This window comes from Siniperca chuatsi, linkage group LG7 (genome assembly GCF_020085105.1).
Source record: "Siniperca chuatsi isolate FFG_IHB_CAS linkage group LG7, ASM2008510v1, whole genome shotgun sequence".
Taxonomy (NCBI): Eukaryota; Metazoa; Chordata; class Actinopteri; order Centrarchiformes; family Sinipercidae; genus Siniperca; species Siniperca chuatsi.
The window spans coordinates 13,960,030-13,974,156 of NC_058048.1; the positions used below are offsets into that span (position 1 = coordinate 13,960,030).

A 14,127-nucleotide genomic window follows, 5' to 3' on the forward strand; every position below is an offset into this window, starting at 1 on the left:
GACGTTGTGATAAAATAGGTAGTATAAGAAAACATTTTATTATCATTACAGGAATAACAACAATTACACTGCTTCAATGCAAATATGTATCAATATAAAACGTGTGATAAGATCAGCCTACACCCCTGCAATCATTACTAAAACTACTCAGCACTTTGATTAAAGGGTTACATTTCGTCTCTTCTATATACACAAATGTACACAAAAAAATAAAATAAAAATACACAATTATTGCCCCAGTTGGAATTATATCAACCTTTGCACGCCATGTGTAGTAGTAACTTTTGTAACGATGCCTTACCATCACTGCCTGTGTGAGATTTCCAGAATTATGGGGTAATTGGTAACTATAAGGTACACAAACATCAGCTCTCTGTCTTTTGTCATTCATGAACTAATAATCGTTCTCTGTAAAAACTCTTTATGTAATGATGTATTTGGTAACAACTCAACATGATGCACTGCTTTACTTGATGGGACACAAAATAATATGTGCTAAGTAAGGAAGACTTGATTGGTTATTGATTGTGTGGGATTTAGCACCTTTTTCAGAGTTAATCAGGAACAATTCATCAAGAAAGTGGCCAGTATGCAGATTTACAGATATCTATTAACTAAGCTTTAAACACTGGTTCATTTACATAGTATCTAACAATCTGTGCTCACTTGATTTATTCAGTGTTATTGGGGAACTATTTGGTAGCTGTTCATTATTTAGCAGTGCGTACGACCACAAAGCAAAGTCCATGGGGCAGGACTGCAATAGTTGGTAACTCCCTGTCTACAGCTCTGGACAGGGCTGTTTAAGGAGAACTCTGATGAACTTCTTCAGATCTTTGTCCCCTCTGCTCCACCTCACCAGTCGAGTCAGCACCAGTCTTCCCTCTTCAGCCTGAGCCAAGGCCAGGTACCATCCACCCTGGGCCCCATTCCCCTCCTTTATTCCTTCTTTTGCTTGTCTCTTATCCATCTGTTTCTCCTCTGACCCCCTGTCTTTGTTTGTCTCTGCGGAGTCTAAGCCAGGACAAGTACAGGTGCCTCCTTCTTGCAGCCACAAAGCGCTGTGAGCCATTGCGCCTCCAATGCCTTCTGCCCTGTCCGCACCTCCCCCTGCCCACCTCAGGATTCGGCTGCGAGCCATAGGCACCAGCTGACGGTCCCCTCCCACCGTCGACACGCTGCCCAGACGCATCTTAAATGCTGCGACAGAGACGGAGATAATTCAATTTTAACAGGTGCCATTTCAGACGCATATTGTAAAACAACCTTGCTATCTCTATGATAAGATAATCTGCTCTGTGGCCTGTTTTCTATTTGAGTAAGATTACAGAAGGTTATATGCTGTGTTCTGCTCCAATCTCAAAAGAAAAAAGGGATGTATTTTGTAGCCTACATTATTGAAATCAGTTTGTTCTCACCATATAGACTGTTGCAGAAGTTTTCCTGGATGTCAGTCTCTCCTTCAGCAGCCAGACTACAGGCATCACAGATGACACTCCCTGGGGAAAGGGGGGGGGATTAGATGACTGTGAGTGTCTGCAGTAGGGATGTAAAAAAAATCATAAAGGTGGTGGGACTGTTAAAAACTCCAGGATCAAGGCATGCAAAACAACTTTAAGATAAGATTGAATAAAGTCAAACTCCATTAATCTCCAGAAGGGAAAGTCACTTGTTCAAGACAAGATTCAGCACGAGACAACAGGCCAAAGAGGTAGGAAACAGATGAACTGTTTTAAATTAAATAAATAAAACAAAATAAAGAAATTACTTTCAAAAGCTATGTGCATTATACACATCACAATACCTTAGGCCATATATGTACATGATTTTTACTACAGCCCGGCTGATTATGAACTGTTGAGGCTGATACCGATATCAGCATTAGAGAGTTGTTGAGGTCTATTTTTTTTAACAGAAACACATAACATAAACAAACATTTTTTTTAATAAGAATCCCTTAAATTGGGTTATTAAAGAACTATGACGAAGATATATAATCTTCTGAGCAGGACATCTGAAAAATAAACAGTGTCAGTGCTCTGGTGGACAAACTGGAGACTCAAACATATCTTTAACATATTGACATTTCTTGTTACTTATTAGAATAAATAAGCGCTGATACCAATATGTTTGTGATCAAGCTAGTATTGGCCAATGATACTGGCATGCTTTTATCGGTCAGACTCTAATTTGTGCATTGTGCAAAAATAGACATGCAGGGATAATAGTAGACTATAGTGGTGTATAGGCTACTGCAGTAGGGACAGGAATATATAGTGCGTGTAATCGGCCTAAATAGTTAAATACGTAGCCTATGATATAAATAGGTCAGGCCCAAACATAGAAATATATATGAAAAACGTGTTCATGAGTGTCACTATTGGGCCTATAATAAAAATGATTTGGTGGTGAGCATATATTAGTTCACCTGTAGGCCTATAACTTTATTTTACTCAGTGTGAGGAGTGACAATTAAATCGACAAAAAGTAAATTAAACCTGTCAGACAGTAACAGATCCATCCGTCCACTGACCTTTCAACGCCTCCTCGTGCCTGACCTCCTCAACCGTCCGCCCCTCCTGCTCTCCGGTTGCAGGGATGCAGAGCTCGGTCGCGCGCGGGAACCGGGTGCAGTTGAACATCTCCGGCCAGGGGAACCCGAACGCGCTCATCACGGGCACGCAGCCGTCCCGCACGGCCTCGCACAGGCTCCTGCAGGGGCTGACCGGCCCGCTGATCTCCGGGAGACACACCGGAGCGAACAGCGAGCACATAAACTTCTTGGTGTCCCGGTGGCACAGCTTGGAGATGAGGGGCAGCCAGGCCGCCGACTGCTGCTGGGCCTCCCTCAGTGAATCATGGCCGAGCAAGTTGGGGATCCGCATGTGCCTGTAGCCGATCCCGTGGCACAGAGACAGGGTGCTCGGGATGGGTTTACACACCGAGCGCACCGAGGAACTGAACCCGAGCGACGGCGGCCCGAGCTGGGCAGGAGCCCCCGTGTCAGAAGCATGAGAAACTCCAAACAGTAAAATAAAGCAGAGCACAGAAACAAACATAGCTGTTTTTGTTCCAACAACAGCAGATTGAAGTCGAAGCCGCCGCACTTCTGCCTGGTCTTGAGCGGCATGTAGGTGTAAACAAAGAGGTGTGGAGCAAACGAGGAGGTTAATGAGAGGGCAGGCGCCTCCCAGTCATCATCCCACCCCATCAGACTGGTGTCTGCCTCCACATTTCACACTGTTTCTGTAGTTTGGCATGCATGTTGTAAACTGCAAACTTTGTGGTATAGACACAGAACAGAAAAAGTCAACTGATGCATTTGCCTGTATAGGATTTACTGTGTAAAGCCAGACTCTAGACTTTAAAGCATATTCAATACATAAAATAAATGTTTTCAAAAGCCATTCTTACTCCATATAATTTCAAACACTGACTTCTGCATAAATTGCACATTTGTTCTCAATGCTATTTGTATAATATTGAGGAAACGAACATTACATACTGTTTTGATGAGGACTGCATAAAACTAAACAGTGCAACTTATGAATTAGATGCTGCTCTCTCAGCCCAGAAACACATCTTTTTGTTTTTGTTTTGATTTTTGTTGTAGTGGCTTGAAATAATGAAGTTGAAGTGGTGATATAGATCAGACCAAGGTCACAGTGACCAAATACAATTCTTTATAAAAACGTTTCTCTAAACTGAATCCAGGTCTTTGCATGCATAATGTCTGCATTTGAAGTAGTGATTAACTGTATATGGGCTGTATTTTTTCTTAGTTATATTTATTTTGTTTTTATTATCAGGTCTAATTCATCAAATCGTCAGAAATTCTGCAGCAAAAATATGCTTTGTTTAAACGTGTTTCTTTTCCTTACAAAATACACACATTAAAAGTAAAGGAAGCAAAAATTCAAATACTTTGTAGATCCATAATAACTTCAATCAGCATAATCTTTAAGTTTTTAGGTTTTGAAAAGGGGAGAAACATTTATAAAATAGACTGTAGAGTTGCCTATAAAGTTTGCTTATATGTTTGTAAGAAATTGATACAGAAACTTTGAAGTAATTACATGCATTTCTTTTGCAAAAGTAGTGAGAATACAATGCTGTTTTGGTGTATGAAGAGCTTTGAAAAATGTTAACGTCTGGATTGTGAAATTAGGTACTGGAAATAAAATGTAACTGTCCTGAGTCAGAGAAGCAGTGTGTGTGGTACTCTGTCATTATACTCAGCCAGAGGGTGTCAGAGACCCTTTCATCTTTTTCCAGGGAGAAACATGCCTCGTCCTGTTCCCTTCTCCTGCTGCTGTCTATTTCATTTTGCTCAGTATTTTTGTGTATGTGCTCAGCTTATTATGAATTTAGACAGCTCGAACTTGATTAAATATTTGCACTGTTCGTATTTCACAAAATTTGCTACCCTCATTCAAAGAAAAAAGAGAGAAAAATGCTGCTTGGGCAGATGGAATTGGCACTTTACTCAAGTACAGTGCAGTACATTAATACTGCATATCGCATGTATGACTGTAGCTAGCCACTTTGCAGAGTAAGTAATGTATTTTATGTCTGTTTCAAAATATATTGAATATCAAAATACTTGCAAGTTAATGCATCAATAATCAAACACTCTACAAGCATGGCTGAATTAACATGTTAGAGGGCCCCAGGGCAAACATTTGCTGTTGGGGCCCTATTGCCCGCCCACCCACCTACCACCCTCTGTAACTTGTGCATGTGCCCTGTCATGTCCAAGGTCCCACTGAGTACAGTGCACACAGCAGATTACACATGGCAGCGTCATCATATGCCCAGAGCCAGAGGCCAACCAGTCCCCCTACGATGAAGTAATATTTTTGGCTAGTTTGTGGTAGTTTGATTAAACACAATTCAATTTAGAAATATGCACTGCAGGAGCACAATACAAACTACAAATCTGCTTTTATAGGGCTCTTCTCTCATATTACCGAAACCATTGACATGCAGTGAACCTGGGACTTTTTGCCTCTCCACAACTGACAATTAAATTATTTTTTAATTGAATCTAGCATTAAGTTTGAATTGGGTATTTTTATATTTTTGTCCCACTGCTGCTCATGTTTTATTTATTTATTTTCCAAAGCTCTCGTTTGAAAAGTCCCCCTTCACGTGACGAAGGCCGCAGCTGCTTCTCAAATACCGGAAGTGGTCGTTGTGTTGTTGCACCACAGAGCTGCTGTCATGTGATAGCTCGTCCGAGGAGCTGCTGTTGACAGTAGCTTCCTACCTTTAGATGAAGCTAAAGTAAAACCACGCAGGAGAGAAGTTTTATGTTTGTTGGTGAAGATAAACACGGCTCGTTTCTGACGGAGAACAGGGACGCTGGGGTTGTGTAGTTTCGCCCCTCGGACGCTGTCATGGGTTGCTGTTACAGCAGCGAGAACGAGACCACAGAGCAGGTAGTTAAGCTAGCTGCTAGCTGGCTAAAACTGTCCCGATAAATACAATGTTTTTTATTAAGAAACAAAGTACGTGACATTATTTTATGTATCGAGGATGTTTTATACATAAAATGCATTTGAGTAATGTGTAACGACGCTACCAAGTGGGCCTTTTTTAATAGTTAAAGTGATATGACACCTAAAAGTAGCTTTTGCTTGCTAGTTAAAGCCTTCGTATAGGCCTGGCCCAAGGCAGGCTGTGAAGTTAACACATACAAGATAAACGATCATACATAAGAAGAACTGTACAGATCTGAAGGCAAAGACGCATGTTTCGAGGAAAAATGTACAATGTGGCAATTATTTACAGCTACTTTTAAGGTTAGCAGGACATGATAATGTATATCTTACATTCGTTCATAAAACCAAATTGTTTTAAAACTATCTGTAAATAATTGAATTACTAGTAAATTACTAAATACTTAATCGTGACATAAACAGGCCCAACAACAGAACAACAGAAACAGAAATAATATCTGGAAACCATGGTCTTGATGTGTTTTGTCACATGACACTCAAGCTATTTACCTATTTATAGTTTAAGGAAACAAGTCACTTCTTCCTTAATGCAGAATAGCTCCCCTCATATGCAGTTAATCTTATATTAATAGTAGCATTAGGAGTACAGTACAAACACACATCCAACCTCTCTTTCTGTGTTATACCCAAATAATGTGAATTAGTCTGAAAATGTAAATGTTGTCTTATTTGTAACCAGTCAGATTTGTCCAGTTGGTTCAAATCAGTGTGAACTGGATTTGTTGGAAGTTCAATTTTACTGGCAACAAGTAAACTACTGTAGGGTGGTTGAGTCAAATGTTAATGCTTCCCTAAACGTTTTATTGTGAGTGGAAGAATGGCAAAACTGAGCTTAGAGCAGGGTCCGTAAGGAGTGTAACAACATGTGTTACCGTAAGTGTTGTGTTGTTGAAAAATGCATTGATGTGGTTGTTGAGCTGATACCTCCAAGCGTTTGTCACAACATCTAATTGTTATATTATAACATAATGATTTAATTTTTTGTATCCAATGGAAAAAACACTTTTAGTGGGTCGCACAGTGCTACATTGCTTGGTCTCACTCAATTATCATGTTTTTATCAAGTGTAATGTCAACCTGAATTAAAAAAATAGTAGGTAAGGCATTCTTTGGCGCTTATTTGGCACTTATTTCTGCTGTATTGAATTGCTATACAACTGTAACATAATTTGACATAACTGTCATTAGCTGAAAACTTTATCTTTTATTTATAATTTGATCTGAACGACCTGTTCTAGGACCCTGATGAACGTAAACCACTGATCCCCCACCCGAACCCTGTCAGCAAACCCCCAAATGGGACGGACTGGATTACTACCAGTGTCCCCTCAGCGCGGACAGATGAACAGGCCCTCCTTACATCCATCCTCACCAAGACAGCACAGTAAGAGACACTCCTTCACACAACCATAAACAAGCCAGCATGTGTTTTCTGATAATAAAGCAGTAAATCACGTGATCCTTTTAATAAGCCTGCCATGATTTCCTCTCTGTCAGGAACATCATTGATGTCTCCGCAGCTGACTCTGTCATGATGGAGCAGCACGAATACATGGACAAAGCTCGGCAATACAGGTATGTGTGTGAGCAGTTGCGTAACATTTGTTGTGGAAGGCTGTTGCTCTTCTGCAGTTTTCTGTGTATGGGAATGGTGTGGGTTTCTGTTTGGACGTGAGTTGCCCTTTTAAAATGAGATGAATTAGTCTGTATTGCACTTATCTGAAGATGACTATCATTAACCAGCTGAGTCATACATGTCGATAGCCTATAAACTATAAAGATAGCATATTTTAGTTGTTAGAGCCATATAGTGAGAACATTCTTAGTTAAAAAGATGTTGAGCTTAACTTTGTGCTGTATAAACTATATGTGCACTGTATGGTGCTTAACGATGTGATGTCTGGTTGTATCTCACTCATTTATAGCTTATGGGAAAGAGATGTTATGATGACCTAAATACTATTATAAAGTGAGCCAGGTGTATATCCATAGGCATGTACTGGTTGATGTTGGTGGGAAGAATCAAGCTGTAAACAGTGTTTGAAATTTCTACACCAACCCAACGACCTGAGAAGGTCAATGGGGAAGTGATTCAACAAAAATTTGCAACAGCATAGGCCTACTGACTCAAACTTTACCTTAAACCTCAGATACAATGACACCTAGTGGCTAGATTTCTACCAAACACAGCAGCTTTGTTTAGGCTAAAATACACAAGACAGAAGGTGATGTATTGTGGACAAACTTAAACTCTAAACTGCAGCTTAGGTAATGACAAGCAAGTAAGCTTGTGTTTTTTATTTATGTATTTGTTGCAGTACCAAGCTGGCTGTGTTGAGCAACAGTCTGCCCCAGAAGAAAGCCCTCGCTCTCCCCTCTCTCACCAGCCAGCCCCACCAAGTGCTTGCGAGTGACCTGGTGCCGTACGCAGATGTTCAGCAGGTAATCATATACTAGCACACATGGAAGATATGTTGGCATGTGTTGTTTCCTTGTTGGCTACATTTAACATCAGAGAGATGCTCCTTTTTTATTTGGAAACCGTATGCAACATGTGTAGCTGTGTGGTATTTCAATGTGTGAGGGTGTGACTAAATGTGTGGCTCAAAATAGAACTTAAAGATATATAATGCTTTTCTGTTGCTACTGTTTTTGTCTACCTAAAACAAAAGGCATTCTATTGGTCATACACAGCAGACTAGTCTTGTTTTACTCAGTGAAATTGTGAGTTATTTTGCACACTCCACATAAACTCTAACTGTCTTCCTCTTTCTTTGCAGGTGTCCAAGATAGCAGCTTACGCTTACAGTGCAATCTCTCAAATCAAAGTGGATGCTAAAGAAGAACTGGTGGTCCAGTTTGCCATTCCCTGATTCTGCGACTCTGGCCCGCATATTGTTCCTCCCACCCCGCTCTCTCTATGTCACTTCTGCATACTCACCCTCTAGCAACCCTTTATTAAAGCATCTTGGTCCTTGTGCTTCTTAGCTATGCCTCTAACTGCTACAAAGACAGAGACGATGTAGGATTGCACCCTATGGCTGTCCTTTAGTGTATTTAATTATGAGTCAGTGACAAATTGTCATCATGGGCAGTGGAAGATGGTCTCCTGTAGGTGGGCCATTGGGGTGTGATCTCATATTTACAACAACAAAGCCTCCTCTGTTCGTAATGTGTGGATCACAGGCTTTGTCAGAACCAGATGTGGAAAAAGCATCATTCATCCTTCTCGGTGATCTCTCTAACCCCTTTTTAAAAAAAAAAATGGTTTTCAGGGCGGTCTCAGTATCTTTTATTTTGTTAGTTTCCCGAGCCTGTATACTCAGGCAAGCAAGGCTAGCTCCACACCCCAGACTGTTGCAAAGTGCAAAGGCATGAAAGAATGTATAGTGTATTCACCTGGGACAGAGCTGTAGGATTTTTGGCACAAGGCATTGGCTATTGGTGTGTATATACTTGAAACAATCTCCACTGGAACAGGAGAAATTAGGAATCTCTCTGGCATGGAAGAATGGAAATTATCACAGTACCATAGGTGCAAGTGCAATGGTTAAGTATTTCAGCCATTTACCGGGATAAAAACTTGCAATATGGCTTAAAGTTTGCACTTCATATGTCTTTAACTCTGTTCAGTAGTATTTCTCCTTGCACAGCAAAAGAATATGTAAAAATTGGAGCCAAAAAAAGGAGAATGTGTTTTCTCTTAAGGTTAAGATGTCATCATAATTTAGAAGGTTGTAACACTATGGTCCTGATGTATGCTGGCAAGATTTGAGCATCAAACATCCCACAGTAATCTGGTGTCACCCTGTACCAATAACCATGTCTTACTACAACCTAAACATGAACCAGTAAACCCACCTGACTTTAGTAAATTTCATTCACATTTCACTGTAAAAATGTTTAAAAACGGACAGTGAAACAGGTCATGTTGGTTATTTGTTGTCCAGTGTGTAATCCATTATTCCAGTTGAGGCCAAATCATGAGTGACCTGTCCATGGCTGGTGTCCTCTGGTGGGTGAGGATGCAAACACAAGCAGGGGGGTGCTGGGCGGGCCTACTAATGTCACTGTGGGCGGGAAAAGATGGAGCTTTCTCGAGTTTACAGACAGTAATGTGTCCTCTGCGGTTTTCTAGCACTAACAGAATAAGCTGGCAGACTCTTAATTTCAAATCCCAGAACTTCATATATTTAATAGCAGTGGAGACATACCGAGATGGAGGGGTGTGGAGGGTGCAGGGACAGATATTGTGTATTCATGCCTTCTTTCTACAGAATTTTCTGATTGAATATAGAAACAGATGATGGATTGTATGAAATTCCTCTTTTCATAGAGAGTTCATTGGTCGGGATTAGATAAGATCTTGTGGTGATAATGAACGTTTTTATGAAACACAACACTTTTAAGGCTTGCGTTTGTTAGCTTTTAAACAAAGCTTTTCCCTGCAGATTGTAATATGATTGAGTTGTTCATATTAATCAGAAACTAACCATTGTAGCAATGTGGGAGAGCTATGTACCACCGCAGATAAAATGATCCTAGACTTTTTTGTGATTATTTATTTGTGTTTTTAAATGTATATTTGCTCTTCGGAGGAGAGCACGACTGTATGCGTGGGCAGGGAGCACAGTGAGCCGCTCTTGAGTCTCTAAAGGGATGATCTGCAAGGCTGTGATTATTTCAACCACGCAATTGATTTGAGCTTTTTGCAATGGGTTCTTGGCATTTTTTTTTTTTCTGTTTTGTTTGTTACTCAAATGTGTTATACTACCTGAAATATGTTTGTAATATCTTAGGCTAGTACCAAAAGGTTTTTAAGATTTTCTTTTGTTTGTTTTTTGGTTTAATTAATCCATTAAAAATTTTCAACATAAGCAATTGTGTCTTTATTAAATAAATCTTAACATTCGCATGCTCGTATCTGGGAAGTAGTTGGTTCAGTAATGCTACAGAGACGGTCGTTAACATTAATAACTGGTACACAACTCAGGATCATTCAGTGACATTTGCCACCCTATAACTTTATATCAGTGACTTCTTTTTGGAGTATCCAATAATAAACTGTTTATTTCAGCAGATAAAATGGATAATCATTTCACCACAAACACAATTTATTCAATATTTTAGAGGCTTTCCAGCAGTGGATGTGGAGCACAGAACATTTGGGTGAATCTTCCCCGATGGAGATGAACCAGCAGTCACTGGAGAGTCTCCTTGCTGCTTCTGCTGCGGTTATGCCAAATCTTTGCCATGACTCGCTCCTGGCGTGTCACAGCACTGAAGTCCATCGTCTTTAACCGAGGCAAAGCAGAAATCACACGATTCCTAAATGCACAAAAACATATTCATGCATGTGCACTAAATATATGAAATATACTTATATACATTGTTTATCTGTCTACACAGAAAATCCAAACCGAATGCTAAAGAGGTCTATAGCTTTGCAAACTCTATGAAAAGTTGACCTTGTCTCTACTTTACTGGTGCTACAGGTACAATTTAATCAAAAAGCGGCATTGATTCATGAGAAATCAGTTCATTGGAATATACTTTTAACCAGCAGCCCCTCTTTCTGTGTGTGTTTTTAGCTGGAGTTGCTACGCAGACTAGAATGTGTAATATGAGCTTGATCTGCAGTTTAGCACCTGTTACAGTGTTATGTACCTACATGCTTGCCAAACTCTTGTAGCATAAGTGTAAACCCTCAGCACCGCCACTACCAGCGCTTGTGGATCGCTGCTATGTGCTTATGGTTGCTATGCTCATTCACATATATCACTCATAAAGAACCACAAAACAATGGCTGAAAAGTTTCTCGCATCCAAACATTTTACAGCTCAGCAGGATGTCTGTGATTTTGTTGGGGGCAAATTTGTGAACTTTGAAAGAAAGCCTCCACCTGTAAGCCTTGTTAGTTTCTATGACATTTCCATGTAGAGTGATGGTGTGTAGATGTGGTAGCGCTCCCAGCCTGTCCACCTCTGACAGAATAAAAATGCTGTTGCCGTGAAGATACAACACACGCAGTTCACGCAGCTCGCTCAAAACCTGGAACACACACACACACACACATATTGCAGGTCTTCCAGGACAGAAAGAAGACAGACAACTAAGCCACTTTGCAAGCAAAGAAAGGCAAACAAGCCACGGAGAGAGGAAGCTTACTTGATCTATGTGTGAGATTTTGTTGAAGGAAAGGTCCAGCCAGGCAAGCTGTGATGGCTCAGCCAGGAAGTGGCAAACAGTCTTCTGGAGGTCATGAAGGTCAGTGATGCTGTTGTTATTGAGACGCAGGGAGCGGCTTAGGTACTTCATCTCTGAATTTCTCTTTGAAGGCCGCAGACCGCTGCTGGGTTCCTCTGTCCATGTGTCTGAGACCACAAATAAAATGTGAATATTAAGTACTCGCCTGTTCATTTGTTTTATTTTGTGTAACATTTTATTCATGGTGCACACGGTTTCAAAGGCATCTACATTTATTGATCAGTTTATTAAAGATGATGCATTGCAGTCATTAAGTGTCCATCCAACTTAACATGGAATTCACAACGCAGAAATATGAGGAATGATTTTGAGCTGTGCTCTTATACATTCATTTGGTAGATAAAATGCTTGAAATGTTATTTCAGAGAAGAAGAATACAGCCTATACATACAAGTTTATCACACACTATATACATGGATATACTGAAAATGTATTTCCGAGGTGTACTAATCCTATGATTATTTGAAGCATACTGCAGTGTACTGTAATGTGCAGCCATTACAGCAAAGGTACAGTTAGTCCCTAGAGCTGTAATAATGTTACAGTGATAATACAAGAAGTAAACAATAGTGTAAAGTACCATAAAAAAAACTTAGAGGAATATGATAGAAATAGAGTGTACTACCTGCCAAACTGCTGATGTGTTTAAAAGATAAATCCACTGGAGCTCCGTACATATTCACAGCTGTAAAAGATGCACTCACCTGTGGGAGGACATGACGTCATGGGGAATTACTGGTGAGTCAGCTGACCCAGTGATCATCAAACACAAGTCATTAATCAAACTGTTTATTTAATTAATTTACTTACATTATGTATCACGTATTTCCAAACACACTTTATAGCTATCCTGTTTCAGTATGTTATGCAGCGGCTGCACACCATACATTTCTATAGTACAGATCCACACAAGCACAAATTGCCCATTTCGGTCCGATTTTTAGTTATTGACCTACCTCAATCAATTGTTGACTTATCACAAATATCATACACATACCAACAGACTAAGGCAACGTATAATAGCGACACGCTACTTAGCTTAGGTTATATAGAAATCCGTGTTTTGGTGTGGCTAGCTAAACATTTACCTGTCGAAGAGACAACAACCCGTTTCCAAGGAAACGAACAGGTATGTTATGGGATTTGTAGTTAGGCTATCTAGATTACAATTAAATTGCACTCACCCGCAGGCTTCTAGTACAATATGAACATTTGGTGAGTAAAATCTGTCGCCGTGATAAACACCAGCTAACAATTATTAGTTTGTTGATTAAAACAGGTGTGTGTGTGTAGGTAGGACACCTTTTAATTGTACTGCATTCCGGCGTACGCCGAAATTCAGCCTGGTTGGCGAAGTCAGTACTAATAACGGGTTTGACCCTCTGCAACCGGACTGTTGCTGACACGAAAAAACACAACAATAAAAATTGCAATGTTGAACAATAGTAAATACCGGGTGCACTCAGGAGCTGCTGATCCAGTTCTACTCTGCAATAAGCCAGTCTGTTCTCTGCACATCTATCACTGTCTGGTTTGGACAGAAACTGACTACAGCGGACAGTCAGAAAAGATCATCGGTGACAACCTGCCCTCCATTCAGGACTTATACAAGTCCAGAGTCAGGAACCGTGCAGGAAACACCACTGCAGATCCATCACAACCTGTTCCAGCTTCTCCCCTCTGGTGGGCGCTACAGAGCTCTGCACACAAGAACAGTTTCTACCCTCAAGCCATCAATGTGATGAACACATAGTGTCAGGAACAATCCCTGTGCAATAACCCCTGACAAAAACATCCACTGGACCTGTAAATCTCATTGTTTATGTAACTATTATCACTCTTTTAATCTACACACGTTGTACATACTGTTTATACTGCCATATCCACCTACCTCATGTATATAAAGCAACTTGTTACATTAATCATATTTATTTCAGCACCATTTGCACTCTGCACCATTGCACTAATTGTCTTATTGTTTACAAATGTTGCTGTTGTTTTTTTTTTTTTTAAAAGCTACTATGTGCAATATATATATATATATATATATATATATATATATATATATATTGCACATAGTAGCATAGTTTGTCTACCTTGTTGAGCTTGTTGTCCTTGTTTTTAACCATATATGTCTATTTCTGCGTATGTACATAGAGAGCGACGAAAACTCTGAGTCAGATTCCCTGTATGTGTACACAAACCTGGCCAATAAAGCTGATTCTGATTCAGATTTTAAACTTAATTACACTATTCTCCGCCTACCTGAAACCGAGCGCCCGGACGTGGATAACGAGCGCACCGCTCAGTTGATTTCCGGCTTTTAAACCAATCAACG

The 14,127-nt window shown here is 40.2% G+C and overlaps 3 protein-coding genes across 9 annotated transcripts; 1 reads left to right on the forward strand and 2 right to left on the reverse strand.

Moving 5' to 3' along the window:
* Window positions 1-19: 19 nt before the first annotated feature.
* Window positions 20-3,408, reverse strand: sfrp2l (secreted frizzled-related protein 2 like). Its single transcript, XM_044203032.1, has 3 exons — window positions 2,534-3,408; window positions 1,419-1,499; window positions 20-1,200 (listed from the first exon to the last, which is right to left on the reverse strand). Exons 1-3 carry the CDS (start codon window positions 3,057-3,059, stop codon window positions 782-784), a joined length of 1,026 nt encoding a protein of 341 aa, XP_044058967.1. The 5' UTR covers window positions 3,060-3,408; the 3' UTR covers window positions 20-781.
* Window positions 3,409-5,185: 1,777 nt separating this feature from the next.
* On the forward strand, window positions 5,186-10,399 carry lamtor1 (late endosomal/lysosomal adaptor, MAPK and MTOR activator 1). The gene is made up of 5 exons (XM_044203522.1): window positions 5,186-5,441; window positions 6,761-6,906; window positions 7,020-7,097; window positions 7,841-7,964; window positions 8,303-10,399. Exons 1-5 carry the CDS (start codon window positions 5,400-5,402, stop codon window positions 8,393-8,395), a joined length of 483 nt encoding a protein of 160 aa, XP_044059457.1. The 5' UTR covers window positions 5,186-5,399; the 3' UTR covers window positions 8,396-10,399.
* A 219-nt stretch (window positions 10,400-10,618) lies between these two features.
* lrrc51 (leucine rich repeat containing 51) lies at window positions 10,619-14,113 on the reverse strand. 7 transcript variants are annotated; one of them, XM_044203516.1, is made up of 5 exons: window positions 14,055-14,113; window positions 12,415-12,493; window positions 11,691-11,896; window positions 11,425-11,573; window positions 10,619-10,850 (listed from the first exon to the last, which is right to left on the reverse strand). In XM_044203516.1, exons 2-5 carry the CDS (start codon window positions 12,464-12,466, stop codon window positions 10,724-10,726), a joined length of 534 nt encoding a protein of 177 aa, XP_044059451.1. In that variant the 5' UTR covers window positions 12,467-12,493; window positions 14,055-14,113; the 3' UTR covers window positions 10,619-10,723. The 7 variants fall into 7 exon arrangements, with proteins under 7 accessions (XP_044059451.1, XP_044059453.1, XP_044059455.1 ...); XM_044203518.1 differs by lacking the exon at window positions 14,055-14,113 and adding an exon at window positions 13,243-13,438; XM_044203520.1 differs by lacking the exon at window positions 14,055-14,113 and adding an exon at window positions 13,092-13,114.
* Between the last annotated feature and the right edge of the window lie 14 nt (window positions 14,114-14,127).

Bases quoted from the DNA above. Each gene is read 5' to 3' on its own strand.
- lrrc51 (XM_044203515.1), bottom strand. From the start codon at position 12,784: ATGTGTATGATATTTGTGATAAGTCAACAATTGATTGAG. The intron at 11,897-12,414 runs GTAGTACACTCT...TTGTGGTCTCAG, and splicing joins ACACATCAGCAGTTTGGCAG to ACACATGGACAGAGGAACCC. The intron at 11,574-11,690 runs GTAAGCTTCCTC...TGTGTGTTCCAG, and splicing joins AAATCTCACACATAGATCAA to GTTTTGAGCGAGCTGCGTGA.
- lamtor1 (XM_044203522.1), top strand. From the start codon at position 5,400: ATGGGTTGCTGTTACAGCAGCGAGAACGAGACCACAGAGCAG. The intron at 7,098-7,840 runs GTATGTGTGTGA...TATTTGTTGCAG, and splicing joins GACAAAGCTCGGCAATACAG to TACCAAGCTGGCTGTGTTGA. The intron at 7,965-8,302 runs GTAATCATATAC...CTTTCTTTGCAG, and splicing joins CGTACGCAGATGTTCAGCAG to GTGTCCAAGATAGCAGCTTA.
- sfrp2l (XM_044203032.1), bottom strand. From the start codon at position 3,059: ATGTTTGTTTCTGTGCTCTGCTTTATTTTACTGTTTGGAGTTTCTCAT. The intron at 1,500-2,533 runs GTCAGTGGACGG...CCCTTTCCCCAG, and splicing joins GCACGAGGAGGCGTTGAAAG to GGAGTGTCATCTGTGATGCC. The intron at 1,201-1,418 runs GTGAGAACAAAC...TCTCTGTCGCAG, and splicing joins CTTCTGCAACAGTCTATATG to CATTTAAGATGCGTCTGGGC.